The 27,272-nt window shown below is 52.9% G+C and overlaps 10 protein-coding genes across 10 annotated transcripts; 5 read left to right on the forward strand and 5 right to left on the reverse strand.

Moving 5' to 3' along the window:
• Window positions 1-734: 734 nt before the first annotated feature.
• On the forward strand, window positions 735-1,767 carry Z519_01051 (uncharacterized protein; the record flags this gene model as incomplete). Its single annotated transcript, XM_016758808.1, has 2 exons — window positions 735-1,380; window positions 1,466-1,767. The coding sequence occupies 2 exons, from the start codon at window positions 735-737 to the stop codon at window positions 1,765-1,767; spliced, it is 948 nt and encodes a 315-aa protein (XP_016624136.1).
• Window positions 1,768-4,142: 2,375 nt separating this feature from the next.
• Z519_01052 (uncharacterized protein) lies at window positions 4,143-4,472 on the reverse strand (the record flags this gene model as incomplete). Its single annotated transcript, XM_016758809.1, has 1 exon — window positions 4,143-4,472. The coding sequence occupies one exon, from the start codon at window positions 4,470-4,472 to the stop codon at window positions 4,143-4,145; it is 330 nt and encodes a 109-aa protein (XP_016624137.1).
• A 1,825-nt stretch (window positions 4,473-6,297) lies between these two features.
• Window positions 6,298-9,090, forward strand: Z519_01053 (uncharacterized protein; the record flags this gene model as incomplete). Its single annotated transcript, XM_016758810.1, has 1 exon — window positions 6,298-9,090. The coding sequence occupies one exon, from the start codon at window positions 6,298-6,300 to the stop codon at window positions 9,088-9,090; it is 2,793 nt and encodes a 930-aa protein (XP_016624138.1).
• A 326-nt stretch (window positions 9,091-9,416) lies between these two features.
• On the reverse strand, window positions 9,417-12,780 carry Z519_01054 (uncharacterized protein; the record flags this gene model as incomplete). Its single annotated transcript, XM_016758811.1, has 2 exons — window positions 9,417-11,710; window positions 11,760-12,780. The coding sequence occupies 2 exons, from the start codon at window positions 12,778-12,780 to the stop codon at window positions 9,417-9,419; spliced, it is 3,315 nt and encodes a 1,104-aa protein (XP_016624139.1).
• A 3,049-nt stretch (window positions 12,781-15,829) lies between these two features.
• Window positions 15,830-17,710, reverse strand: Z519_01055 (uncharacterized protein; the record flags this gene model as incomplete). The annotated part of the gene is made up of 5 exons (XM_016758812.1): window positions 15,830-16,993; window positions 17,044-17,394; window positions 17,449-17,529; window positions 17,578-17,647; window positions 17,700-17,710. 5 exons carry the CDS (start codon window positions 17,708-17,710, stop codon window positions 15,830-15,832), a joined length of 1,677 nt encoding a protein of 558 aa, XP_016624140.1.
• Window positions 17,711-19,008: 1,298 nt separating this feature from the next.
• Window positions 19,009-20,489, forward strand: Z519_01056 (uncharacterized protein; the record flags this gene model as incomplete). The annotated part of the gene is made up of 6 exons (XM_016758813.1): window positions 19,009-19,160; window positions 19,213-19,280; window positions 19,330-19,354; window positions 19,409-19,607; window positions 19,662-20,069; window positions 20,127-20,489. The coding sequence occupies 6 exons, from the start codon at window positions 19,009-19,011 to the stop codon at window positions 20,487-20,489; spliced, it is 1,215 nt and encodes a 404-aa protein (XP_016624141.1).
• Window positions 20,490-22,192: 1,703 nt separating this feature from the next.
• Z519_01057 (uncharacterized protein) lies at window positions 22,193-23,152 on the forward strand (the record flags this gene model as incomplete). Its single annotated transcript, XM_016758814.1, has 1 exon — window positions 22,193-23,152. The coding sequence occupies one exon, from the start codon at window positions 22,193-22,195 to the stop codon at window positions 23,150-23,152; it is 960 nt and encodes a 319-aa protein (XP_016624142.1).
• A 626-nt stretch (window positions 23,153-23,778) lies between these two features.
• Window positions 23,779-24,444, reverse strand: Z519_01058 (uncharacterized protein; the record flags this gene model as incomplete). Its single annotated transcript, XM_016758815.1, has 1 exon — window positions 23,779-24,444. The coding sequence occupies one exon, from the start codon at window positions 24,442-24,444 to the stop codon at window positions 23,779-23,781; it is 666 nt and encodes a 221-aa protein (XP_016624143.1).
• A 1,224-nt stretch (window positions 24,445-25,668) lies between these two features.
• Window positions 25,669-26,040, forward strand: Z519_01059 (uncharacterized protein; the record flags this gene model as incomplete). The annotated part of the gene is made up of 1 exon (XM_016758816.1): window positions 25,669-26,040. One exon carries the CDS (start codon window positions 25,669-25,671, stop codon window positions 26,038-26,040), a length of 372 nt encoding a protein of 123 aa, XP_016624144.1.
• A 219-nt stretch (window positions 26,041-26,259) lies between these two features.
• Window positions 26,260-27,118, reverse strand: Z519_01060 (uncharacterized protein; the record flags this gene model as incomplete). The annotated part of the gene is made up of 2 exons (XM_016758817.1): window positions 26,260-26,610; window positions 26,681-27,118. The coding sequence occupies 2 exons, from the start codon at window positions 27,116-27,118 to the stop codon at window positions 26,260-26,262; spliced, it is 789 nt and encodes a 262-aa protein (XP_016624145.1).
• Between the last annotated feature and the right edge of the window lie 154 nt (window positions 27,119-27,272).

Here is a 27,272-nt window from a genome sequence, read left to right on the forward strand (position 1 = left end):
ATGGCTAGTGAGACTGGGGGGATATCTGTATGTATTTCGTACCTGGGATTAGATGGGCACTGGACAGATAATCGTACGATTGAATAGGACGACATTGTGGATATCCTCCCATACCGCATTCGCTGCACTTGTCCGAGCTCTCCACCAAGTCCCAGCCAAGTATACGAAGTACGAGGGCAATACTGCCTTGTCAGCCCCCAGACAGGGCTGTTGTCGGGAGGCCTAAACCGCCATCAAGCGCCATCTCCCAAGCTAATCTCTTTGGGTACGTCGCTGCGAACTGCGAAGCTTGCCGATACCAGCCAAGAAGAGGCTTGTCATGGTCCTAACCTCTTGTCTCATGTCTCAAAATATCAATCATCAGTCTCCAGCACTCTAGCACTCTAGCAACCGCACATCTAATGCCTGTTCCAACCATGTAGACCAACGTATTGTCGAAGGCGCAGCACTGCGTCGGTAAGGCTGTATATGACCCCCCTTTCCAATTTTCCAGCACAGGGGAGAGCATATGCAGTGGCTATAAGTACCCTGATAGAAGCTCAATGTCTGAACGGTAAGGCGTCACATCGCTCAACCCCGTTCCAACTCTGTCTGCTCTATAACTTCCTTTGCTCGACTTCAACCTCAACCTCAACCTCAACCTCAACCTCAACCTCAACCTCAACCTCAACCTCAACCTCAACCTCAACCTCAACCTCAACGTCGTAAAATACACCCTTCCACCTGATATCAGCATGTCGACGCCAAACAACTGCACCATCGCCACCTGCTCCGTCAAAGAATACGGGCAGATCGCCTATATCCCAAGCTTGCCCGGCAATGCCATCTATGCGGGCATCTTCGGACTCCTCCTGCTGCTGCAAATCTTCCTGGGGATCCGGTACAGGACATGGGGCTTCCTGGTGGGCATGGCATGTGGGATCGTGCTCGAGATCGTGGGCTACATCGGGCGACTGATGCTCTACAACAACATCTTCGACAAGAACTCGTTCATCATCTACCTGATTGGGTTGACCATCGGGCCCGCCTTCTTGACGGCGGCCATCTACCTGTGCCTGAGCCGGATCATCACCATCTACGCGCTCGAGCTGAGCCTGTTGAAGCCCAGGACCATCGCCTGCATCTTCGTCGCCTGCGACTTTATCTCCTTGGTCCTGCAAGCGGCGGGCGGCGCCATTGCGTCGACCGCCGACGACGACGACACCAACCAGCTCGGCATCAATGTCATGATCGCAGGCCTGGCGTCGCAGGTCGTTTCGCTAGCCATCTTCATCGCCATCTGTGGCCATTTTGCCTGGAAGGTGTTCAAGAACCCACAAAAGCTCATCCCGGAGCATGCTCTTCTTCGAAACACGCGCCGCTTCAAGGGCTTTTTGATCGGTAAGTCTTGACAAAATCCCGCCAACAAAAAAGGCACAATCCAAGAGGGAGGACTTGATGCGCTGACCTTTCCGCCCTAATCCAGGTATCGCAGCCGCGGTCATCACCATCACAGTGCGATCGAGCTACCGCCTCGCTGAACTCCAAGACGGCTTCAACGGCCAGCTCGCCAACGACGAAGTCACATTCATGATCCTCGAGGGACCCATGATCATCATTGCCGTCACGGGCCTGACCGCCTGGCACCCAGGCCTTGTCCTGGGACAAAAATTATGGTCAGACGCCGGCTTCCACTTCCGGACGAAGAAGGCATCCCTGAACCACTACAAGGAGGTCAACGACAGCAGCACGGAGCAGATTCCCATGTCGCCGCATTCGCGCGTGTAAACGAACGCCACCAGAACCATAAGCGAGTGATTCGAGGAGGAGGAGGAGGATGGCGCAAGATAGAATAGATACCGAGGTGCCATATATATTCGTCACAAAAAGCGCAGGAAGATCTTCCTACCTTATGGATCAGGGGAGTTTCGGTTGATGAATTCCGCGAACGCATGAAAGGAAGATGACAACGGGAAAAGAATATGTCATGAATGAGGCGTTTTTTTATCTGACTGAAAGAGGCACTGTAGATCTCGAGATACCAATTTCTTTTACCTAGAGACAGCTATACAACTGAAACGGACTGAGACACATTGTAGGATCTGTTTTATGAAAATGAGATCGCTCGCCAGCTGTGGAGCCACTATCACTGTGTCAATGCGTTTGTACGGAGTAAGAGTTTTTGACAGCCATTTCAACCCAGAATCCCCCTCGTCGCCGCGGTCGAGGTATATAGAAAAAAGCACATAACATAGCTAGCAATGCATTCATCGAGTCTCTCAGAAAACGCGTCCAAGCGGGCCCCCGCATAGGATGTGGCACGGGATTTTACCGGTCTTCTGAAAAGCAAAGAACCCCTTTCTAGAAATTAGGGTGCTGGGCGCATTTCGCTCTTCGGAGCGAGAGTTCGCATGAAGGCACGCCTTGCGGCTTTAATTACTACGAGGCCGCGGGTACAAAAATCGATTAGTTGCTACAGTAGCTCTTCTCGGCGTCTAGGTCTACCTGCCTAAGCACTCACAGCTTTAGCCCCTTTACGGGGTACATGCGTAATACAGTCGCGTCTTGGGTCGAGTTACGTGTCCAGGGTTTCCATTTCACGCCTGGTGTCGACATGTGAGAAGGCCTGTGCAGTGAGGCTTGGCCTTTCTTTGATCAAGTTTATATGCCTCATTATTCAAGGGGGCCTTCACGGACGAAGTATCAACACCACAATTAACGACAGATCTCGACAGCGCTCTGAAAGTGATTCACCCCCAGTTCGCTTCTCGACTGCGAGTTCATAAGTTCAGCATCTCGACGAGCATGTCACCCGACATCCACTGGAAGCAGTCGAGATCCTTCCAGCGTGGGACATTTGACTCTTCTGCCATCGCTGAAGTTGTGTTCAGCAGCGAAGGCGATGAGAAAAGTGGCCGTCTTCCGAGCCATTCACGAAGACTATGGCGGTGTCAGTCTAATGCAAGCGGCTGGCTTATTCCGGGATAGATAGTTTCAGGCTCTGGCTGATCCAGTCCCATGTGCAATGCAGCAATCCCGCAATGTGGCCAGCTTGGATCCTGGCTCCGGCGTGATCTGGAATGGGGCCAGTGACATAAGATGAGAATAGCCCGAATGGTTCTGAAGTCGCGGATAGGTAAGAGAATGTTGGTCATCAGCAGCTCATCGTAAGGTTGCGAGCTCAATTCGAACGCATGGCTAAGTTTTGGACGTCCATAAGACGCAATCCACAAAATGGTCCAGATCAGGAAGGTATTTGAGTCATGAAAGTCTATCACAGATGTAACTCTGTCGAGTATCGGTACGTGTGGATAGTAGTTGTGTGCGTAGCTGTAGACCCTACGTCTGTCTATCTCGAGCAGTTCTCAGTGTCCTTGAGGAACTTACATGCGAGTCGCATCTGAAACAGGCAGCCGGAAATTTTTCAGCGGCATCACACCGAACCTGGTTTAAGAACGTAAGCCGGGCTGCTAAATCCAAGAGAGCAGATTAAGACGTACCTTTGACTGTCGGCATGATGTGCCAGATTTTCACCCGTCTTCGTGTGGCGGCGGTCCATTGAGGTGGTTCTGCCATATTAGTGTCAAACTGGCAAATGGGTCGATTTCCTGGTCCTGCCGCCGCTCGGCAGGACGCAGAGTCCAGATAACGACCACCCAACCGAAATGAATTTCGATTTTGGCCAGGAAACCCTTAGCCCAGTATTGATCTTCAGGCCAACGACCAGGTAGGCTACGGCGCAAATCGAACCGGCCCCGAAGTCACATTGTATTTCCTGTTGTGCGGCACACTGGATCAAGTAGTCCGGGGAGGGAATCAACGATGAAATTTCCATTTCCTCTGTTAGCACAGTCTGTAATTGGCTGGAGAATGAAGAATAAAATTCTAAAAAGGAATCGGATCTTCTCGCTGCGATAATCCTGCTTTCCATGGAATCGAAGGTCTTTTCGGGCTTGTGGTACAGGGATATGGCTGGCATACTTGGAGTCCAAGTCGAATGGATGTTTGGGCAAGGCGCCCAGGGGTAAGGTGTCTGGTGAACGAGCATAGTCGAAAGGACAGAGATCAACCAGAGCACTGGAAAACATAGACCGCTTCGGCTTGAAGGGATTTTTGCAATGGCCCGTCCCCGAGTCGTCGTGCGAAATCATGCAGAGGAATAGCTAGCCTGCGCCAAGGACCGCTACAGCGGCAGTGACGAGAGCAATGACTTGACCGCTCGAATCAATGCCGAAAGAATGCTGCAGTAGAAGGTCACGAATGGTTGTCTCAGCAGTAACTAGTGACGTGAGTGCAAGGACACCATAGAAGGCACACATAAACGTCACTGTCGCAAGGTATTCGCTGTAGCGGGTGGCCCCATGGTTGTTGAATTGCGGAGATGCGATCTTGTAGATCGGTCTGCCAAGCTTCTTTCGCCCGTCATCTGTGTCACAACCGTCTTTCTCTGGCCTGTTGAACGACACCGTCTTCCAAAGAGCATGAAACGACATCTGAATAACGCACATATATCGACACGCGATGTGCGTCCAGAACACGGCAGACTCAAGCGACCAGAGAGGAGGCTGGCATTTCCCAAGCCAGCCCCACCAGAAGACTGTCAGGCAGCTGCAGTCCTTTGCTGTAAAGACTGATCATTAAGCCTAGTAACGATAGGGATTATGGTCCCAAGTCGAATGAACTGGGCGGCCACTGCTGTGCCCACCTGCCATCGTGATGTAAGAGTCTCTTTCGCCGTGAGTTAGATCGATTGCGCCATGTTCTGTCCACCAGGAATCATGGCACTGACCGCAGCATCCACAGGGGTCAAACTGCCGCGTCTCATGCCGATCATCAATGCGATAGCCGGCGACGCACTGGTCAAGGCCAGCCCAGCACCAACTTCTTTCGCCGGGTCGCGTCGGTAAAGAAACTGCCCAACAACGACACGAGAATCAATACTCTCACCTGCACGAACGCCCCGATACGGATTCCTTCGCCCGCGATATCAGCGTCCACACCGATGCTGCACTGTGTACCTGTCTTCTTGATAGACGCGGTGGGGTGTGCGAATGAGACCGGGACTAAGACCACTCCTAACAAGGCTATGTCGACTGGAACGAACAACTGTCGGAGAGGCGTGTACGATCTCTGTGCTTGATGGTAGAGTTGAGATTGAGAAGTTTAAGCCAGAAGATAAGTGTTTGCAGTGTTAGGAACGCGATCACAATGACCAGCCTGGATCCAACTCCTCGAATCATGGTTCGGCTCCCCGAGGCTGGCAGGCAAATTAGTTGGCTGGAACATGTATATGACCCATGTTTTGGGGGTGGGGGGCAACAAGCAAGAGGCCAATGGTGGATTGATGGATTGATGGATCTTGAGGACGGAGTACCGAAACCGAAGGAATACAGCAAAATAAATCCCTCACCAGACTGCGGCTGTGAGCAGGCTGGAAGTGCTGTTTGCCATAAATAGGGTGTGCATGAATACGAGGTGGCTCGTTGGTCAAATGGTCCGTTGCTCCCATATCTTCATCTATCATCCAGTGCCATGGTCTTCATCGAGCCTATGAGCCATCCTCGCCATGCCACAGGCTCCGGCTGCCTAGACCCGGCCTTTTAAGTTGCAAGTTATGTGGAAGAGGAGCGTTGTACACAGTATCGACTACTGATGTGCGACTCCTAATCTTCCTGCTAGCCTCGTTTTTATTGGAGTTGGATGGGCGTTCAATGGACTCTGAGCGCGTTGGATAATAATCTATATTATCGTAAGATCAAGGAGTAAATAGGTAAAGAGGTTCCTCAACCTAAGGAGAGAGCTGATTCGCACCTCCCTCCTGCTAGGTCTAGCTTGGTTCAAGTCTTTTCTCCTCTATATTGCGCACTCTCAAAGGGTAGCCAACATTCAATTTGTGGAGTGTGGAGGATCAACGTAAGAGAGTGGGAAGGCCAGTGCGGTGACGAGAAGGCTTGTCGCTCGATGGGAAGAGCTGCCAGGAAGAGAGGGAAGCCATTAACCCAAGTGGTCGAGATGGCTATATCGTAAAGGAATCGTGAGACAGTAGACGCTGACGAAAACAGCGAGGGCGCTTCTTGAATCTCTGCCTCGGCAGTAGCTGAGGTTTGTGACAAAGTCTGAAGGCCACCTAAGAGCTAATCGGATAAATTTAAATCCGCCCATGTACTTCGAATTCAGCCTTACCGACTCGCCTGACTCCAACGGCGCGGCGAGTGTCAACGTCAAATCCAACAATTATTTTACGGCTCAACCACAGATCTTTGAGCCAGACCGGAGACATGCCTCCCCACCCCGATCCTTGAAAATTAAGTCGTCACAATGCCCCTTTCCAATAATGACGTTTCCTCCAAAGTCGGCCCCTCCGCAAAGAAATCCATCTTCGAGCGACAGAAGGCGGAGGCAGAAGCTAAAAAGGCCAGAGAGAAGGCGGAGACAGCCGCTGTCCTTGAAGATTTCGTGAAGAGTTTTGAAGATGATGGGAACCAAACATCGAGCTTTCCTTCGAAGCGAGGAACTGGAGGCGAAAGTAGAGGAGGGTTTGGCTCTGCCGGCGGCACCTATGGTCCTTCTGGGCCTGGCAAGCGACATTTCACAAGTTCGGGCCTGAAGAGTGGTCCCGGCACCTTGGGTCCGAGTGCTTCTTTGCCAAAGAGTGGACCAGGTAGTTTGGGACCAGCGCCGGGATTTGGAAAAAAGAGACACTATGATGAATACTCGGGGAGAGATTGGGATCGAGAGCGCGACCGCGACCGAGACAGGAGAGACAGGGTGTTTTCTTATAGTGACGGTAGAGATGCGGACAACAGGAGAGACTCCCGTACTTTCGCTCACGATGACGAGGAGGATACAAGGGATACCGATGAACTCAAAGCCGCGGCGAAACCGACATTACACCTCTCCTCTCTTCCACCTGGGACGTCTCCTGCCGTCGTCAAGGCACTGTTCACTCCGTCCCCATTGACCGTCGAAAATGTCCGCATTCTCCCCCCCGGGCCAGGCTTAACCACCGAAAGGAAATCCATCTCTGCGATCGTCACGCTCGTTGCCGAAACCCCGGCGGCCGATATTGAAACAGTGGTCTCGCATCTCCAGAATAAATACCTCGGGTTCGGCTTCAATCTCTCGATATCTCGCCATCTCTCTTCCGCAGCTTTGACCGGCATAAGTGCTCTCGGGAGTAATGTCCCGTCTGCAAATTTGAACAATCTTCCCTTCGGAGCAAAACCGATTCCTCAACACACGTCCTTATCTCGAGCTCCTCCCCCGAGCCAAGGCTCCACAGGTCACCGCTTCGCCCCTCCGGCATCATATGCCTCATCCACGCCCTATGGTCCGCGATCGATGAATACCTTCCCCCCCACACAAGTCACGGTGCAGGTCCCGAATGACCTTAGACAACTCCGCTTGATTCACAAAACAATCGAAGCTCTTCTGACCTACGGTCCTGAATTCGAAGCGCTGCTTATGTCCAGACCACAGATTCAGCGCGACGAACGGTGGGCTTGGCTGTGGAACTCACGATCAATGGGCGGAGTGTATTATCGGTGGCGCCTTTGGGAGATTCTCACAGACGCCAAATCACGTCGCAAACAACGGTATACCGCGTACGGGACGCGTCAGCTGCAAGGTGACGTTTTGTTTGAGGGACAAGCAACCTGGATCCCGCCCGAGGAAGATCTCAAATTCGAATATACCACTCATTTGGAGGAATTTATCTCTGACGAAGACTACAATTCTTCGGACGAAGAAGATATTGATGACGACAGAGGGGGTGGATTAGCTAGACGGTATCATGATCACCAGAAAGTCGCCAACGTCAGTGACTCGACGGCCGAGAATGACGGTACAGGCTATCTTAACCCACTCGCCAAGACGAAACTCATCCACCTACTCAGTCGCCTGCCAGAGACAAATGCAAAACTGCGCAGGGGCGATGTTGCGCGAGTGACGGGGTTTGCGATTGAGCATGCTGGGGCCGGGGCGGATGAAGTAGCGGAATTAGTCACGAGGAATGTGGTCAGGCCATTTTGTTATTCTGTGACGAGACCAAAAGGAGATACAGATGCCGGGGATCACCATCATGACGATGAGAACAGCGATGGCACGCCAAAGCACCTGTGGGACAAGGAACCTTCCACGACAGAAGAACCGAACCAGCCCTCCAAAACCAAGGAAATGGACACATCCCCGGCTTCGTTAATTGGGCTGTATCTCATTAGCGATATCCTCTCGGCGTCTTCGACCTCGGGCGTCCGGCACGCATGGCGCTATCGCTCTCTCTTACAACACCAGCTCCTCGCCCAGAACGTTTTGCCCGTGTTGGGTAAACTCCCGCAAAAGTATGAATGGGGCAAGCTCAAAGCCGAGAAGTGGAAGAGGCAGGTGCAGGTGGTCCTGGGATTGTGGGAAGGATGGTGCGTGTTCGAGGAAGCGAGGATGAAGGAGATGATGGAGGGATTCTTGCATCCACCTCTGACTGAACAGGAACAGAAGGCCAAGGCCGAGCAAGAGGCCGAGAGAGACAGACAAAGGGAGAGAGAAAGGGCCGCCATTGGAGGTGTGAGCCGATGGCGCAGCGTGGGTGATGCTGTGAGCAACAGCGGTTTTGAAATAGACGGGAAACCTATACCTTCTACTTCTGTCCTCGCCCATGCAACCCGTGCAGCCGATGACGGCGATGTGGAAATGAGTATGGACGGCACGCCCATGGCCGATGACGACGACGAAGACGTAGCCGAAGCCGGAGCTGGCGTCGACGTCGAATTCGACGACGACGGCGATACAGTTCTCACGGACGAGAATATCGACGGCGTGCCCATGGCGGATAGCAGCGATGACGAACACGAAGATGGAGAAGAAGCCCGCAGACAGAAGGACCCCCGGCCACCCCTGCAAGAAGAGGGAGGCAGCAACGCAAAGACGGCCCTAGAAGCAGAACCAGAAGTAAAACCAGTGACGGCGGCACGAGTGCAAGCACAACCACAACCACAACCACAAGGAGATTCTCCAGACCGTGCAGCAAAACCCTCGCCCCTCCCCTCGACGACGTTGACGTCTCAGGGCCGCAGGGTCCGCCCCAAAGCCGTGGATTTCGATGACATGTTTGAGTGAGCGATCCACAAGCAGGTGCAGCAGTATGCTCCAAAAGAAAAGGGAAATGAGAGAATGAAGCCAATGAATAGGAACGGTTTCTCGCTATTCTAAATAAAAAACCAAGGCCCAAGGCTGAGAAAAAAAAACATGGAGACCTTGCTTTTTTGGGGGGTTCTTGCGGCCCTTTTCCAGTCTCCAACCTGCTACCATTTGTCTTACCCGTATCCTTAGCACAAGCCACATAGCTCGAGCTGCTTTTACCCATACGTATACCATGGCCTTGTAAGCCCGTGCTCTGTGTTCCAGCAGATCCCACTACAACTCCGCTAGCCAACCGTTACCTGCTAGACCTCCTCCATGCTGGGCTTTCCTGGTTCTCCTTCCGGCAATGTGTTTCTCAGCGTCCTCTGTTCTTCTGGGGCTTGGCTCTTCTCCAAGGGCAGTGTATCTCCAAGTGTGCTTGCTGTGGTATGCTTGCTTGCAGGAATTGCATCGATGTTTGGATCGGGGTCTTCTCTTTCCAATTCTGACCCCAAGACCTGATCACTGCTTGCCGTAGTGCGTTGAGAGAGGTCAACCTCTCCACCTTCCTTGTCGCCTTTCTCGGCTGATTCATTCCGACTCAAGGGATTAGACTTTTCCTTTATAGGCGTCCCGAGCGTGGGTTCCGGGTCTGCGAGTTCTGCGGCAGTGTTCATGGCTAAATCGGTCACCATCGGTGCTGGTTCATCCTCAGCTTTTACCCCTGCCTCTGCAAGCTTGGGTTCTGCCTCGGCAGGTTCCGTTGCATCAACTGTAGTGTCGGCTGGAACGGAGTTGTTGACCTGCTCGGCCGCCTCCGGAACATCTAGCTGAGAAGGTTCGTCTTCCGCTCTCAATGTGGATGCAGGTGCTGCCGGTTCGCTTGGAGTGACATTCAGCTCGTCAACATCGTCAATAGTCCACAACGATCGCGGTGCAAACATGGAGAATCCCATAGGTTTCACCGCAGCCGGAGACTTGGCCGGTGCCCGTCTTTGAGGACCTCGGGCTCTGCCCTTTCGTGCATCCTCCAGAGGTTTCGCCTCTTCCACCACCGGCTCTGCTTCCTTCTCCTTCTCCTTAGGCGGTCCCAAGCCTAGTTTCTGATTGAGATCGTTCATAAAGTTCCCTCTCAGATTGGCAATTTTACTGCCTGCACCAGGTCTGGCAGGGATTTGTGGCTTAGCTTTGGCAATGGGAGGCGAAATCTTCTCCTGCTCAACCGACCCTGTCGGACCGCCGGAAATAGTCTTTGTCAGGCTCTCTCCGGCAGGTTTCTTTGCTGGGCGAGCTGGAATTTGAGGCTTTGGTCGATCGGGGATACTTGGAACTTTCTTAAGCTCCGTCGGGGAGGCATCCTTCGACTTCGTCCCGTCAGTCGGGGGAAGACCTAAAGGAGGAATAGAACCAAGTGCTTTGGTTGGTCGGGGTGGCACGTTCGGCGCGATCTGAGCAGACGATGCTCCTTCCCCTAACCTGTTCTTAGCAGGACGTGGAGGGATGTTTGGCTTAAGTGGAGTTTCTTGTGAGGTCTCCGGTTCCGGCTCATGATCTCTTGGAAGGTTGGTGATCGTCGTGACAAGGTGGTGACTGTCAGGGCTATCTTCCCATATATCTTGGCTAGGAAATCTAGGTACCATTCCAGGTCTAGTCGGCATGTCGTCACGTAGGTGAGGTGCAAAGCGGGATTGCGCGAGTTTTTCTTCTTTCAGTATTAATTTAGCCTTCTCTTTCTCTGATGCTTCTTCATCTCGGCTTGCCTCCTGTTCTGGAGGTTCAAATGTCTTTGAAGCAGACGCATCCTCGACCTTAGAAGGAAGATCTGGTGTAGAGACGGTGGCGGAATAAAGAGCACTGCTTGGTGTATCTTCCCAAATGTCTTGGCTAGGGAATCGCTGCTTGAGAGTGTTGGGTCTTGGCTTGAATCGTTCAGCATAATTGATTGGCTTGTTGTCGTCATCTTCGGGGAAGAGAGGTTCGTATTCATGTACATCTTCCAGTGGAGTGTGCATGGTTTCTCGTTCCTCGGGATGTGAAATAAATCGAGATAGAGAATGGTTGTGAAGACTGTACATGCTGGGGGGTCTGCTCGGCGGGCGTGAGCCTGGGGTAACGTCACCGCTCACAGGCTCAAGACTTCCACGGCGTTCCTGTTTGGGAGAAACTGCTGGCTGAAGGTGTTCCATGCCTGCCTCCTTCGCGACTTCGTCCGCTGCCAGAATGGGCACGGTGTAGCCGTATTCCTGGAGATACTCATCTTCCTGGCCAAACAGCCGAGCTTCTGCCGTTTCATTCAGAGTTTCTTCGCTGCCCGTAATCTTGTTGAAACGGCGACCCGCCGGAACATGGATTTCTCCCTCTTGTTCACTTTCAAGGGCATCATGATCGTCATGCTTGCTGGAAACCGAAAGGCGGCCGCGACGGACTTCAGCTGGGATGGTCTCGTCCGCCGGGAAACTAGCTTTTCTCAACGGAGACTCGAGAGCCGGTTGGGAGTTGTTAGTCACCGTCTTCGCGAGGCTGTTGGGAGTAGTTTGTTGGGACCTTGAGATGTAGATATCTGAGGCCAGATACCCAATCTGTTCATCAGGATATGAATAGGTTGTTCCTGACGTTCCTGGACAAATGTGTTAGAGCGTGCCATGTTTTCACAGCATGCACCTTACCGAGTCCTGCTCCGCGGCTGGCAGTATCCCGCACAATCTTATTCAGATCATCACTACTCAAGGCAAAGGCGCCGCGGCCGCTCCCGATGCTCTCATAGACTCCATGCCCAAGGGTTTCCTCGATTTGGGCCACCTCGGGGTGTTTGGCGTACCAGTCCTTTTCAAACTTGTCCTGGGGAGCAACGCCGTGGCCATGAAGACCATAGCTGCCAGGAGGAGTGAATATCTCCCTGCTCGATTTTGCTCGTGAGTGTGTGGGACGTCTCTTGTCGCCATTTGCTCCGGTATGAGCAGGACTCAGACCTGGAGCCGGAGAGGGGGCCTGTACGTCACCCAAGAGAGGATTGATGGGGACGCGGAGACCCAATTCCGCAGGACCCGACTCTTCATCTCCAAAGACTGAGGGGCGACGCTCGCCGGCGATGGTAGACGAGGGCCGAGAGAAACTTGACCTAGTCCTCACTTGCTGCAGCCCTTCAGCTTCATCTGGCGAGGGGGTGGACGGCTTCCCAATGCCGTGGGAAGCGGCCTGCTGCGAGTCGGTCCTGGTGACAGCCTGGACCTGCGCAGTCGCACTTGATTTGGGGAGGGAGGGCTTTGGAGCATGCAAATGGAGGTCTTGGGCAATATTCCTAGTCTGCGCCGCAGCATCCGCAGCCAGAGCCGAGACAGGAGGCTGCTGGTTCGTTTCCACCTTATCCATCTGCATCTCCATTTCCATGTCCATGATCTCGCCGTATTCCATGCCTTCTTGACCAAGGGATGGCAGGTGCTGGACGCTGGGACGGCGGGGCAGTCCCTCGGCGGAGGTTTGCTCATTGGTCTTCTGACGGGTGAGATTCGCGGACCATGGCTCGTTCAGAGGGGATCGAGGGTAGTTGGAGGGGGAAACCGAACGCTCGAGACGCTTGTTTATGGGACGCGGAGGGATATCAGGCAGCTTCCCGGCGCCATGGGCAGCAGCTTGCTGGGCTCGAACAGGACGAGGGGGAATGGTGGGAGCGACTTGAGCGGCCGACATGATGGGCAAACTAATGCTTGACGTCGACTGTGCCAGGACGACGTTAGCATAGGAACAGCAATCGAGGTTGGACAAGGCGCAAGGGATAAACAGGTACTGTCTCGGGAGATATATCCCATTCACCGCCCTGGCAGACAATCAAGGTTTGCGAGCGGAATATTTCGAGGCTCTGACGATAAGAACTCGAAGGGTTGGAATTGGAGAAGTCAGCTACGTACCGTTTTGGAGAAAGATACAAAGAAAAAGAGAGAAAGGAAATTCGTGAGAAAGATGACGGAATGGGTAGATAGTGGGAGGTTTAGTTGAGATCAATGGGGGGAAAGCATGTGGAAGAATTATCAAGGAAAAGGAAACAGAATGTGATACAGGTTGAGGTTGGAGAGCAATGAGGTGTTTTTTCTTGTATGCTGGGATTTCGAGGACTGCGTGGTAGTCGTGGAAAATCGTGGAGAAGCAGGAGGTTGACAAGTTGCCGGCTAGTTAGCTGGGTCCTACTTGGTCCTGCAGCCCACCGAACCCCGATGATTACCTATAGGCGTGGGCCTGGGCATGTGCATAGGCATAGTCATGCCTAGAAGGGTTCACGGGGCAAAAGTCACGGGTCACAAGCGCACGAAAAGTCTTTTGTTGGTGACGATGATTCCAGGCGGGTGGCCAGTGGCATCTAACAGGCTACTGGTCCAACAGTGAGCAGCCCGTCACCGCCCCTGCGGGCGAGAAAAATGCTAGGCTGACGGAGGAATAGTGCCGGCCACGGGTGGCAGTTCGGTGGCAGTGATGCAGCCATAGGGCCCATAGTCCTCAATGGGCGTCACCTAGCGGGGTCCTTTTCGACACACAAGACTCCCTCTTATAGGCGCTTTCGGGGTCCTTTTGGTGGCCTCCCCCCTACTTCCTTCCTTGCAAGGTTCGAACGAATGTGTTGAGATGTTTTTTGGCGAGTCAGACGACATGCAGCAGAAACAACCGGTGCATCTGATGCCAGTGCCAAGTGTTGCATGCGGTTAGGCCCGGAATGCCCATGAGCACAAATTCAGTCGAATGGTGCTGGCCATGATTGGGTGTAACTGCCCTGCTGCTTGCAGTTGGCGGGGACCGTGGACAAAGTGGACAAAGTGGTCAAGGCGAAAATTCAGGAACACATCCCAATTCTGAGCTGGTTCCGCGTGCTTGCTGCGTGCACTGACGTGATGCGTCCCTCCTCGCCTCGATCCTCACGAACACCTCTCGATCGATTGCACCGTGGATCTCACTTTCACTTTGGATTACGCTCCATCGAGCCTCTCTGCTCCATTCATCACCTGGCAAACTCCATCAAGAAAAACATCATATGACAATGACGCGAGAATCAGAACTGAAACAGAAGCCCCAACGCAATCCACTCCCCACTGTCGCGCACAAATACCCCTCCACTCGTTTTCCGGACTCTGCCTGCTATCCAGGAGAAAGCATGTGTGAATGAGTCGGTATGGTCAAGCATGAACCCCGGAATAGGCGCAAAGTACTTGTAGAGACAGACGAAATGTCTACTTGTAAAGAGACACGCAAGACAAACCCTCCACACGCTGCCATACGAGGTCATCTGTGGAAGCCAGCTCCTCCTGTGTCCCCGCTGACAATGACATAAAAGCAGCAAGGAACGATGGCCAATACAAAACCCATCGTTTTCAACAAACATGCGTCTCGAGCGCGCACAACACCTCTCCACCGCTGGCCTGCTCTTTGCAGATACTTCCTACCCAGACATTCATGTCATTATCTTAACTACTCTGCTAACCACAGCCAACTCAGATGTTCTCCAAGCAGTTCCCGGGCCAGCGGAATTGTTCTTCCCGCCAGCCCTCGATCATACTGCGCCCGAACTCCTCAGTCAGGACAAGGCAACAGGTGGATCTGGTGTGGCTTGACGAGGGAAATGAAGAGAACGCACAGACGTGTGCCGGATCGATCTACCTCGATGGTGGGATGGCAAGACTGAGCGTGCAAAGCCCGGACTTGATCGGCCAATTCTGACGACGCCACTGCTAGATTCAGACAACAACAATGAGGCATTTCTCCTCCTTCTCCACAGCGGAGCTGAGTATTTGTTTGTATTCGTACAAGTAGGTAAGATAGGGGAGGGCATCTGGGTACAGAGTACAGGGTACAGAATCAATCGACAAACGTATGAGGTCCTCCGCGACTACCTTACTACCTCCCGAGCGCCTGTTACTTGTTCGAGTACGAAGCGCACACACGAGTGCCCAGTACCAAGTACATATGTACCTGTTAGTCTAGGCCCTTCTCCACGCTTTTCTCCCGCATTACTCCATTCCTGCATTCCTCACAAACAGCATCCTCAGCATCCTTTTCCTACCACCACCATGTATCACTCCTACGGCACAACGATCCGAACATAGCCACGCTCAGCTGACCGACCACGCTGAAAATTTTTCATGGACTTCCGAGTTGGGTGTTAGTCAGAGAGTTACACAATCGTAATCGGACTGAGGACCTAGTTGTAGGTGTGTAGCGAGTCTTTGGTAGCGAGTGGGGAGGGAACAAGCGTCTTCCCCCGCACTTTTTCTAACGTCCCGGAACGGAACAGAACAGGAACACCCGGGTCGCGAGGAATCCTATCAACTAGCTGACTAGGTAGGTACATGCCTAGGTAAGTGCATAGCGAGATATTTACAACTACTCCGTACACTGCGGGGTGATTGACTACTGGGTTGTTCCTCGCCTAAAAGGCAGAAAACCGCCATCATCAGGGCCTTGAGAGATGTGGTAATGGATGAACATCCGGGAGTTGGAAGTGATTTTCTTTTTCGACCGTCTCCTCTAGTTGGTAGTGTTGGCAAAGGGAAGCCCCTCTAAACCGTCCAATTCTCTCCCGTGATCCCGTATACCATGCGCAACAACCCCGTATTCTTGATCCACGTGAATGACTCGCTCTAGCTGTATGCCGCTCGCTTGGCAAGGGGAATATGTATGTCCAATGCTTTCGGAAAGAACGAAAAGAGGAAAAAAGAAAAATGGTGAAATCTCATGACAGAGTCGCTCTTCCTCCTCACCAGCTGCGATTCAGAACCCTCGAGTTGCCGTCCTTCATGGCTGTCGCGGTCCCGCCGCTGGCATTCAATGCCTCTTTCCCACTCGTTCCCATGCGCCCACCCAGCTCCGTCTTGCCGCCGGTCATGCGACGTCCAACCACAACATTGCCATTCTCCGCTTTCTTGCTAAACAACGCAGCCCCCTCCACCAGCCTTCGTTCTGTGTTCTGCCGCCCATTGACGAAGTCGGGGTAGTTGAGTGTCAGCTCTACTGCTCCGTTGATGATGTTGTCTGCAGCTTCGACTCCCAGCATGAACGAATGGTCTTGGTTGCCCACTTCGTATCTCCAGGACCCAAAGCGGCCGCGGCTGTAGATGCCTTTCTCTTGAAGTGCCGGTAGCATCTGCTTGAGCACCCCTTCTCGCTCCAACGTCGGGGTTGGGTACCCGTGATCGAAACGGCGATGGTATGTCGAGACAATTTCGTCGTCGGGCTTCAACATCTCGGTATTGACCAAGCCCTGAATGCAGTCCTTGAGGAGAGTCTCCTGGTCCACGGGTTTCATACTAGATTCGGAAACCTCCAGCATGATCGACCAGTACGGACCTTCCTTAGCCTGCATGCTCTGGCGCCGGGATCCGTTGGCAAGTTGTAACGTGGGCAGCTTGACATGCTTTTGTGGCTGATTGTATGGTGAGTAATTGGAAAAAATGGTCGCCCGGTAGAAGGGACAGTTGTCCTCAGGGAAGTAGAGCCAGCACTTGTCGCCAATACGTTCGGGACGCGAACCTCGAATGCCCACGCCAATGACATGGGTACTGCTATAGAACAAGCCCTTGGACAAGCTGATCATTTTCTCATCTCCCATGACCTCGGCCAGGAAGTCAATGGCCATGGTACTGATGAGTCTTTCGTAGTGGATAGTGGTGCCATCTGCCAGGAGAACTTGTTTCTTGTCGGCGTTGACCTTCTTAACAGTGCCTTTCTTTCCAAAGCGCTTCTTCTCTTCTGGGAGAGTCTTGGCCACGGCAATCCATATGCCACCAGTTCCATCTCGCGCGGGGAATCGGAAGGTAGCGTTGGGGCCCCAGTTCCCTGCAGTTTTCTGGAGAATGACGTTCTTGGTGACGGCTTTGAGATCAGGAGCTGCCACACGTTCCCCAAGCCATTGGCACTGCATCTGTGCAGGGGTTAGCCCAGGGCCGAACGTAGTCTTTGTAGCAAGCTCACCTTCGTGGTGGGAACAGCCCAGACTTTGAAGTTGTAGGGCCTCATGAAAATGTCTGCAATGCCAACCCCAGTGTTGCGAAGAATCCATTCGTCAAAGTTCTGAGGCTTTGTGTTTGCGACTCTTGCTGCCATGGCGGCGTCAATCAGCCCGTCCATGCATACCACCTGATCTTCCTTGGGCAGCATCGAGATATTATTCTGGAATGGATATGGCACCCATAAACCTTTGCACCGAACGTAGGATATCCTCTGGTGGGTGTACCAATCGTCTTCGTTCGGCAGCGCCTCGTCAATGCAGTCGTCAAAGTATTTGTAGTGGGAAAAGATGACATGACCACCGACATCATAGAGCTATTCTAGAGGTTAGAGCCTGAATACTCTTGCACGGGACTTCAGGTGACATACAAACCCCTCCTTAGTCACATCTGTAGAAGCCAAACCGCCAGGAGTCTCGTTGGAGTCAACAATCATCCATGATGGGCCATTCTGGGGAGCGGTCAGTAGGGGGTTGTCAGGGGCGCAAGAGGCACATACGATCTGGTTGAGTCTTTTGGCAGCACCCAAGCCAGTTGGGCCAGCGCCTATGACCAGAACGTCGACTGAACTGTAGCAGACACGTTAGAGAGCGGTGACGGAGTTGTGGAAGGATGGCGTACATATCAGGCATGTTCAGGAGGGGCCAAAATTTGGAGTGTAGCCAAAGCAATGTGGAAAACAGGAAATAATATAACCTGCAGAATCTGTACAGCAACGTTTGCGCCGGGATAATCACAGCAACCGTGGCAGAGAAGACAGCTGGTCCAGCATCGGACGCCCTCTAGTGCTCAAGTTCAATGCGTCCGAACAAAAAAAGTTGGGGCGCAGGCGCGGACACACTGCGGCTCGGCAGGTGGGCCAATGGGGGGCTCTGATACACGACAACTTAGGCTTGGCAGGGGATGGACAACAGATGTTCGGATTGCGGTCTACTGGGCACAGCTAGGGTTTGTCCGCGAAGTACTGGGTAACTCGTCCCGCCGTGACGAGGTTTGGTGGTAATACCGCGTATTGGCATTGGCCTCTCTCAATAGTGCAAAAGTGGACTACAAGAGTGATCCTTTGTACCCCTGTGTGTGCGCGTAGTATACCTCTAGGTAGAAAGGGGGCATGGCCCCCTGCAGCCTTGCGTTCAGGGGTTGATACCCTCACATGCCCCTGAGACACCTACCTCGTACCTAGTACGTCGTATGTACCCTGTACTGAGTATTGCTTGCTCATACAAGAAAATGGACACATATTCATAGCCGACAGGCAGGTCCCTGGAGTCCCTGAAATCGACATCTCAATGACGTTGAATCAAGTTCTGTCCACGCATCACCAAGGCCGGACAGGCGAACAGGTGTCCGGTGAACTACTCCTTACATACACCTATCGACGATAGGTACTCATAGGTACAGTACTGAGCGACAGCGGAGATCCGATGCCACCCAGGAGTCCAAGACGACGCAGGGTGGCATCTTCTCCCGTTCCCAGATGGTGAGTTGGCACCTCTTCAGGGTCCAATTCGACTAGATTGCAGCACATGTCTTTATTGGCTGGCTGCTGATAACGCTCGGCTCAGTTGCTCTGTTTTGCCTATTTTGTGGGTTCCAATTCCCAGGGAGTTTTGCCTCTCGCGGCTGCGACTGCGAATGCGGCGATCCTCGTCCTGGTTGCCGATAATCTCAATCTGTCTCCATCTCAAATTTCCATCGTGAATCCCCCCAATACTTTCGCGACGCGTATCTTTCAATCACTCCCTCCCTCTCTTCGCCCTGCGTTTATAGCTTCAGCCGGTAATCGTGGTCTACACAAGCCTGTCGAGTCTTTCCACATATGTCTGCTTGATTCTTTGCCAACGTGCTGCGCCCCAAGACTTTTTCGGGGTCACCCAGCCCTTTCTCCTTTCGAGACTTCCTCGCTCGCTCTCAATTACCACAACTTCCAATGGCCGACGTTGAGAAGAAGGCCCGCTTGTCGGGTGAACAGGCCAGAGTCAATGAGCCGGCAGCTGCTCCCGCTTCATCAGCTAGTATCCTACCTACGACCGAAAAGCCTCCACCTCCTAAACCGTCATTGCACCCGTCTTTCTACGTCATGTACGTACGGTTCCTGTCCAAGAGATGGGTCCTTTGACTGATGGTATTGCAGAACATGGATTGGCTTCAGCGGAGGTGTGATTCTGTTCAACAAATGGTTGTTGGATACTCTTGGATTCAGTAGGCTACCCATGATGGCACCGTGATCGCATGTGCTGACCCTCGCAAGAATTCCCCATCACTTTGACAGCATGGTATGCTCAATGGCGCCTCCAATCACAGATATTGCAGCTGACTTGTATCGTCAGGCACATGCTCTTTGCAACGTTCATGACACAGCTCCTGTCGAAAACCACTACCCTCCTCGATGGACGCAAAACTGTCAAAATGACCGGCAAGGTCTATCTCCGTGCCATCCTCCCCATCGGATTTTTCTTTAGTTTGAGCTTGATTTGCGGAAACCAAGCATATCTCTACCTAAGTGTCGCCTTCATACAAATGCTGAAAGTGAGTTGAGGCACATATGAAGAGAATGGGTAAGGGCGCTAACAACTGGCGAAGGCTTGCATGCCAGTCGCCGTGTTGCTGACCACTTGGGCCATGGGTGTTTCCCCTCCAAGCTTGAAGACCTTGGGCAACGTCTCATTCATCGTCATCGGCGTTGTCATTGCCTCATATGGCGCGATCGAATTCAACTTGACCGGTTTCATGTACCAGGCCGGCGGTATTACTTTTGAGGCCACCCGCCTAGTCCTCGTCCAACGTCTTCTCAGTTCGGCTGAGTTCAAGATGGATCCCTTGGTATCTCTTTACTACTTTGCGCCCGTGTGCGCCGTCATGAACGGTGTGACGGCGATGGTGCTTGAGATCCCCAGCATGAGCATGCAAAACGTCTATGATGTGGGCATCTTCATGCTGGTGGCCAATGCAATGGTCGCCTTCCTCCTTAATGTCTCGGTTGTTTTCCTGGTAAGTGAAACGGAGCCTTTACGAGCGCTCCGCACAGTCTCTAACGGTAATGGGCAGATTGGGAAGACATCGTCGCTGGTCCTCACCCTTTGTGGAATCCTGAAGGATATCCTGCTCGTGGCTGCTTCCATGATGATCTGGGGCACCCCCGTCACCAAGACCCAGTTCTTCGGCTACTCGATCGCGCTTGGTGGTCTTCTGTACTACAGACTGGGAGCGGAGCAACTCAAACAATATGTGGGCCAGGCTGGTCGATCGTGGTCCGAATTCGGGGTTCAGAAGCCGGCAATGCGAAAAGCCCTGATCTTTGCACTTGTCCTTCTTACCGTCTTCCTTCTCCTTGGTGGACTTGCCCCGACGTATGCACCTTCCCAGACGAAGAACCTGAAAGATATGTTCAGCACCGGACTTGGGTCGTGAACGAGAAGTTAATGTTTTGGGGAATCGGAATTCGGAAAAGAGAAGCGACAAGGAGCTCCTCAATCTACGGGCTGGATCACCCAGTCGATTGAGTTTGCGACAGCGGCGACAATCTTGCGAACATGTCAGTGTTCTCCCAAGGTTTCAGGACATAGACATGGTATCCTTGTATGATATTGCTGTGACAGTCAAGGAGTTTGGATATACAGCGCAAAACGGTAGAAAACGCAGGACTCTGTCGGGGACTTCGCTGGAGTTTTTGCAGGCACTGTCTAGCTAGCCACCCACATGCCTACCTGCGTACCTAATAACGACACAAGAAAATTGAGCACTTTCCAACATTTCGTGACGACACTGACCGAGGTAGCTGGCGGGATGAGACAGTGAAAGAGGCTGGCGGAGGGAGGGGGGAATTGAACCTGAAATGGCGACAAGCGTATTGCACGTACCTACCTACTGGGTGGCATGTGGCAGAGCGGCAGGAAGCCCGGGGGTTGGCGGGTTGGCAGGCTGGCGGGCTGGCGGGACCACCGGCGACCAACAAGCACTTGGCAGGCTGGAGGAGGCAAGGCAACCACCCAATGGTTCCTCCAGGGTTGTAAGCGGGTGGCGTTGGGGCACCAGGCACCCACAGGCATCCACCAGGAAGGGTTCCAGCCGCTAAAAGGCGCCCAGTTCGAGTGTGTTGCGGGCTTTAGGGACTGGCGTGGATTTCCCCACACTGCCTCTTACTGTATTGCTCTTCGGCTGCCGCATCCAAGCGCATCACGCATGCAAAGAAAAAGGGTGATCAGTCAGAAAGTTCGCAAGAGGTCTGGCTCGCTGGGCGGCTGGTGGGGGCTCCCTCTTCCTTGCTCCCCTGTTCCCGTTTCCCTTTTTCTTTTCCAATCCCTATCCACCATTCTGATTCTGGCCCTACAGATCCATTTGCCGGCTGCGCTGGCGTCTCTGATTTGAGCACTCTCTCAGGTGGCTCGGTGGATCGGATACCCAGTACTGCGAGCAAAAGCCCTTTGCTTACAGGCAGGATACAGGATGCAGATGGCATGCAGCTCTCGCCTCACCCAATGGCCACTGCCCGATCAGTGCGGCGTTCCTGGCAATCCGTGCGAGCTTTACTGCTTGTGGGCGGCTGATCGCTACAAAGGCATCCCGAATTTTGTGCATCGTTGCCCGTTGCCGTCAAGCCGCCGCTCAGACCTCACACCTCGCATCTGCTGCCAGGCCGTGGACCAACTGCTTGACCACTGACAGCACGCCGTCACCATTCTCTCCCAGAGGAATCTTGCAGACCCCCAGATTTCTAGCGTTCTGGCTCTCTCTCGCTTCTCGCCTTCTCCCAGCTTCCAGCTTCCAAGCATTGTGACGAACCCTGCCTCTTTCCTCTTCGCCTCTCTTCTCCGTTATTCAAATACCTCAGCTCATCCCTCTACCCACCCTTCTCTCTTGTTTACTTCCTCCTCTACCATTGACTTCCGGAACACACCTTTTCCTCACCCATTTTATATCGACATCATCTAGCATCCACGCCCTCGCTGCCTTATACTGGCCTGTCGCTCCCCTGCGGCGCATATCCCAATCTGACTGTCAACTGTTCGCTGTCTTTTGCCAGCCTTATTCCGTCGCTTGGACAGAAGGAGGGATTTAAAAAAAAAAACCGTCATTTGTACTTCGTGCCAGTTGTTTTTGCGCCATTGCAAAACATGTCATTTGTCTCTCACGAACAGCATCAACTCCCCACTCCCTCTGATACCCCCAAATCATTGGAACAAGAAGAAGCTTCTTCGGCATCATATCCCAATCACTCAACCACCTGGACTCCAGCCGACAGCATGACTCCAATATCAACAAACCCGTCGAGGAAGCGCTCTCGCGACGAGACCGCGTTCGACGTCGAAGCGGATGGCTCTTATTTTGCCTCGGTCGACACCCCGGCTCCAATTCCCGAAGAGGAGCCCATTTACGGCGAGGGCATGGTCTTGCTCAATCCCAAAACGGGTTTGTCGGTCTCGGCGGAAAGCCAGACCGGCACATGGTATGAAGAGAAGGCGGATGAGAAAGCACTCAGGGAAGAGATTGCTGCGGCATACAGTCGGCCCAAGCTGCCGACCAGCCGCAAATCGGTCAGATTGTCTCAGACATCACTCCGCCTCCCAATTGACACCAACATCGCCTCGGCGCCGGCTAGTCCTCCAAAGACCGCCGTGGATCGACCAGAATTTGATGAGGCGACTATTGCGCTCGGTGTCGGTTGGACCAAGATGGAGTCGGAAAGCGAATCATTGCAGGCTGCCGCCAGAGGTTGGGCAAAATATCTGGACAACCACTATTCTAGGTATATTCATGGTGCTCAGATTCTCCTCAAGAACTCTGGCCTCGACGCGTACCTTGTCGGCTGCCAAGAAGGTTTCTTCCTTTTCAGCGAAAGTCTGTTGGAAGGGAAGCTGGTCGGCAGAACCTGGGAAACCTGCCTCCATAATCTGAGATGCCAGCCTATGGCCTTTGAAGGCGACGAGGTATTGCGAGCTGAGAGCACACCTGGCCCAGAAGCTGCCCAGCCCCAGTTGTCCGGAACAGTCCAGATGGAGAATTGGGCTGACTATCATCGGCTTAATCATCCTCAACCGGTCGCCGTACCTAATGTGGGCATGGATTTGGATTGAACAACTGCTTCGTTGAAGCCCTTGCTCTTATTGGAGGGAACCAGTGCCGCGTCAAATTGATGGGTGACAAAGATTTGCGCCAGAGAAACCGATCTCGAATGTAATCAGCGCTGAATCATCCGAACCAGCCGACGAGAGTCCGGTTCTCGCGTTTCACCTTTCAAGCGAAAGCCTCCAGTTCTCCAACAATCTTGGCCAGTGAATGGTAAGGCTGGCTTCTCATCAGAGATTCGACCGGGAAGTATTCCGCATGACCTATGCAGAAGGTAAAGGACAACGAGCAGACAAATTCCCTCAAGACGCAATCGTCCAAGTGCTCGACCATTTGTGCACCTGGCTTATCTGGTCGAACAACCAGGACTCTGGCTGGCCCATAAGATTTGTCTCGCCCTGCGGCGCGTGTCAGCACCAATACCGGTATCGTTGTGGAGCACAAGAGCTTATCCTGCCTGCAATTGATGCCAAGCCGCATTTGTCCTACACGCAGTACAAAAAATTTCTATACCGGGCCTTGTCACCATTGATTCTGACAACCTCCCGGGGTCCGGTCAGGTGTGAAGAATGAGGAACTGTGCGGGTTATCACACTGCGCTGCTTGTTGTGCCTCATAGCCAACAGTCCAGCAGCTATCCCAATACATATTCCATCTCAAACACTTCAGCGTCGATGTTATCAAACCCCTCCAAAGGGTGTTGAGATCCTCCAATCTCTCCAGCCCTCCCAAGGCTCTCGAGCCAGACCCAGACTTTGCTTCCGCCCTCGTCTTTCCGGCCAAATGCGGCGGCGCTATTGGTGGCCTCGCCCATCTTTTTGAAGGCCTTGTGCTGTTTCTGTACGGAACCGCTCGTGTCCCATCCACCGGCTCCGGCACCTGCAAGTTGGCTGTTGTTCCACTTCGCCGCCCAGCCGTCAGCCACTGATTCAGGCACTTTATAAATTGTGACCCTCAGTCCTTTGGGCCTTCCTCCACGGTCTTTGTTCAGAGCACTGATATCTCCATCAACATGCCGCACGATGTCAACAGTCATGTATTCGCCAATACCTCTGGCCAGGGTTACCGCATCGGGAGTTGAGAGGAACGCAATATGGTCGTTTCCGCTCTGCCAGCCGCCGACCAGATAGTACACGTCCTTACTAGTCGGGTTTATGGAATGGTAAAGTTGAAAAGGCACCCCATTGGCAGCAGAAGTGGCGAGGTCGCAGGCGTTAGTCCAGGTTGCGGTAAAGGAGTCATGAAGGCTAGAGGAAACTGAAGGGTGCAGGCGTACAGCCGCCAACTCGATCAGCGGCATCTCGCAACAAAGATTCAGGTATAAGATGCAAGTCAGAAAGTGAAACTGGCTGAGAAGAACCCGATGACATTTAGGGCTGGAAATCTACCTCAGAACTCGAGAACACAGAGCTTTATAGGTGCAATGTAACACGATTCAAGACATGAGCCCGTTTCCCTTCCTTGGTGTTGGAACACACGCGAGTTCCGGCATTAGCAGCTCCGTAGGCACTCGACAATGAAGCTACAGAGCGAGCCGTGATCGGCGTTGCATATACCCGATTGAGAAATTGATGCCTTGAAAGAAATAGCCGAAAGGCTTCTTTTCAGGTCATGTGAGAGGCATACCTTGCCTATATTGCAAGTTCGCTGACATTGACGTGGGCTGTCAGTACAAACAATGACACCGGTTGGCTCGATGAGGAGGATGCTGTCAACCCAGTGGCTAGTTATCTTTTGTGTAGCACAGATTCCAAAGGACGGAGTATGATCCTCAGAACTATTAGAGTGGAGCATAAACTCCGCAAGTACATTTAATTGTCAGCTGCACTCATCACGTGGTCACGTCGCCAGTTTAGCATGATTCCTCGGCAGGGAGGAAGGAAACAACAGCATCGCTCTAACTGCCCACCGTTCGTACCTCTCCTTCCAAACTAGAGGTTGGGATTCCCGCGCCTTTTAATCATGCTGATCATGAACAACTCACCAGCGGATATCCAACAACCGCTAAACGACCAAGACGATTGGCACAATGTCACAGATGCAAGGAAAAGGAAACGGATTCAAGACAAGCTGGCACAACGTGCAAGACGTGGGTGTGCCCTAGGGGCTAACTGGCTCTCTCCCTTGATGATGTCGCTCTGAGCAGAGCTCCTCTGCTCCTAGCCTATCTTAGCTTCGGACAGAGTACGATGTGATTGACCATGTGGTACAATCCATCACCCTTGCCTGTTCCCTGCACGAAGTCCACTGTGCGGACTTTCATGTTGACTGACTATTCCCTACTCTAGGGAAACGACTCCGAGAGGCCAAAAGGATTACACAGGAGATAAATCATGCTTCTCCGCCACAGAGCAGTCATGTCACGCAAACGAAGGATTACTGTCCCTCAGCCATTGAGGGCCTTGCTCAACTTGGCTGTCGGGATGCTATTGCCCTGGTGCCATGCTCTGCAGACCTCACACCCTCTTGGATGGCACGCACGAGTCTGCCATTTCAGTCCTCACCCACCGCACAGGTTCCCAATATGAGCTATGAGCTCTGTCCGTTGCCCACCGTGTTCAGTGCTTTGTACATCAATGGCGCCATCCTAGGGCTGAAATCGTGTTCCGCTGTTCCAGCACTGTCATCTCCTGCTCCCCCGAACATTCCGCTGTCATTACAGCCCACTCCGACTCAACTGCTCACGGTTCATCAACCTGGCATCGATAGATTCCCCTTTGCCAAGATGCGAGACAATCTCATCAACATGTGTGCCATGATCGACGACGAAGACTTCACCCGAGACCTGTTTACAATGCCCAGTTTTAACATTACGCCTGGACTTGCATCGTGGGATCCTCAAGCCTGGAAAATCGAGGAATATTTTGCGGACAAATGGGGCTTCCTATTTTATTAATGACCTAAACCTTCAAAGGAGAGGTGTGGAACTCAGTTTCGACGGCGATAAAATCTCGGGTGAGTCACGTTTGAATGACAGTGGAAACCACGTCTGTCGAATATTTATACATCAAAAGCCCTGCACAGAGAAGCGAGGATGTTCAGCGCAACAGACCTGACCGAACGCGCCCCGGCCCCTCAGAGATTTCTTCCACCTAAGTTCCGGCCACTGCCTCTCTTAATACTTTGCTGCAATGTTCAAAATCCACTCAATCACTACTTCCGGCTGGGCAGCCATGGGGCAATGGTCAGCCTTGATACTGGTCACATCGACCTTCCTCCCGCTCTCCTTCTCGACCAAGTCAATCCCATCTCTCTGGACGTTTGCTGGAATGCACAAGTCGTTTTCGCAGAGCAGGTACGACACAGGGATATCTTTGTATCCGGCATGGGTCAGTTCGCCGATGAAACTGAGAGAGGAGTGTCGGGGGAATTTCCTAATCCAAGCCTCCCCTTCTTCCTTCGGGATATCCGAAAACACAAGAGCCGCCGATGCTTCGACTGGATCATGATACATCCAGCCGTTTTCCTGTTTGATGGTGTGCTGTTAGCCGAGGGGGCTTCGATGCAACGAGGTCCAGCATTGGATGCAAACCCACATCAATCTTCAGGTCCAACTGCTGCTCCTGGGGCACGGTCGCCAAAACATCTTTCGCTGTCTGCCCCACGGCTGGCACCAGACAGGTCATATACGCCAGATTCACAATTCCACCCTCCTTGCCCTCTTTCTGCCTCTCTCCCTTGCTCAGCCCCTTCGTGCTCTGCGTCACAGGTACGCCTCCGTACGAGTGAGCAAGAAGAATCACGTCCTTCCCTTGATTTGCGAGTTTCTCGACCTCCCCGGCAATGAAGGCGGCGTCGTCGTACATGGTTGGTGGTGCCACTCCTTCCCGAGCTTTTCCGCTCGCAGGGCCAACGCTGGGCTTATGGAGGCCTTGAATTTCGTAACCTTTCTCGGCCACAGCATTTATGACCGGCTCATAGAACTCGGGCAAGGCGAATGAGCCTGGAACGAGGAGGATTGACGGCTTAGGCATTCTGATTGAGTTTGCAAAGTGGTCTGTGTGCACAAAGCAGCGTTCGAAATTCCGTGTCCTGGTGTACCTGTGTGAGATTTGGAACCTAGAGCCCACTGCCGGTCGGTGCGACGACATTCTCCAGACGACAGGCCTTCATTTATATTGTTACATC

Source organism: Cladophialophora bantiana (genome assembly GCF_000835475.1).
Source record: "Cladophialophora bantiana CBS 173.52 unplaced genomic scaffold supercont1.2, whole genome shotgun sequence".
In the NCBI taxonomy this organism is placed as follows: Eukaryota; Fungi; Ascomycota; class Eurotiomycetes; order Chaetothyriales; family Herpotrichiellaceae; genus Cladophialophora; species Cladophialophora bantiana.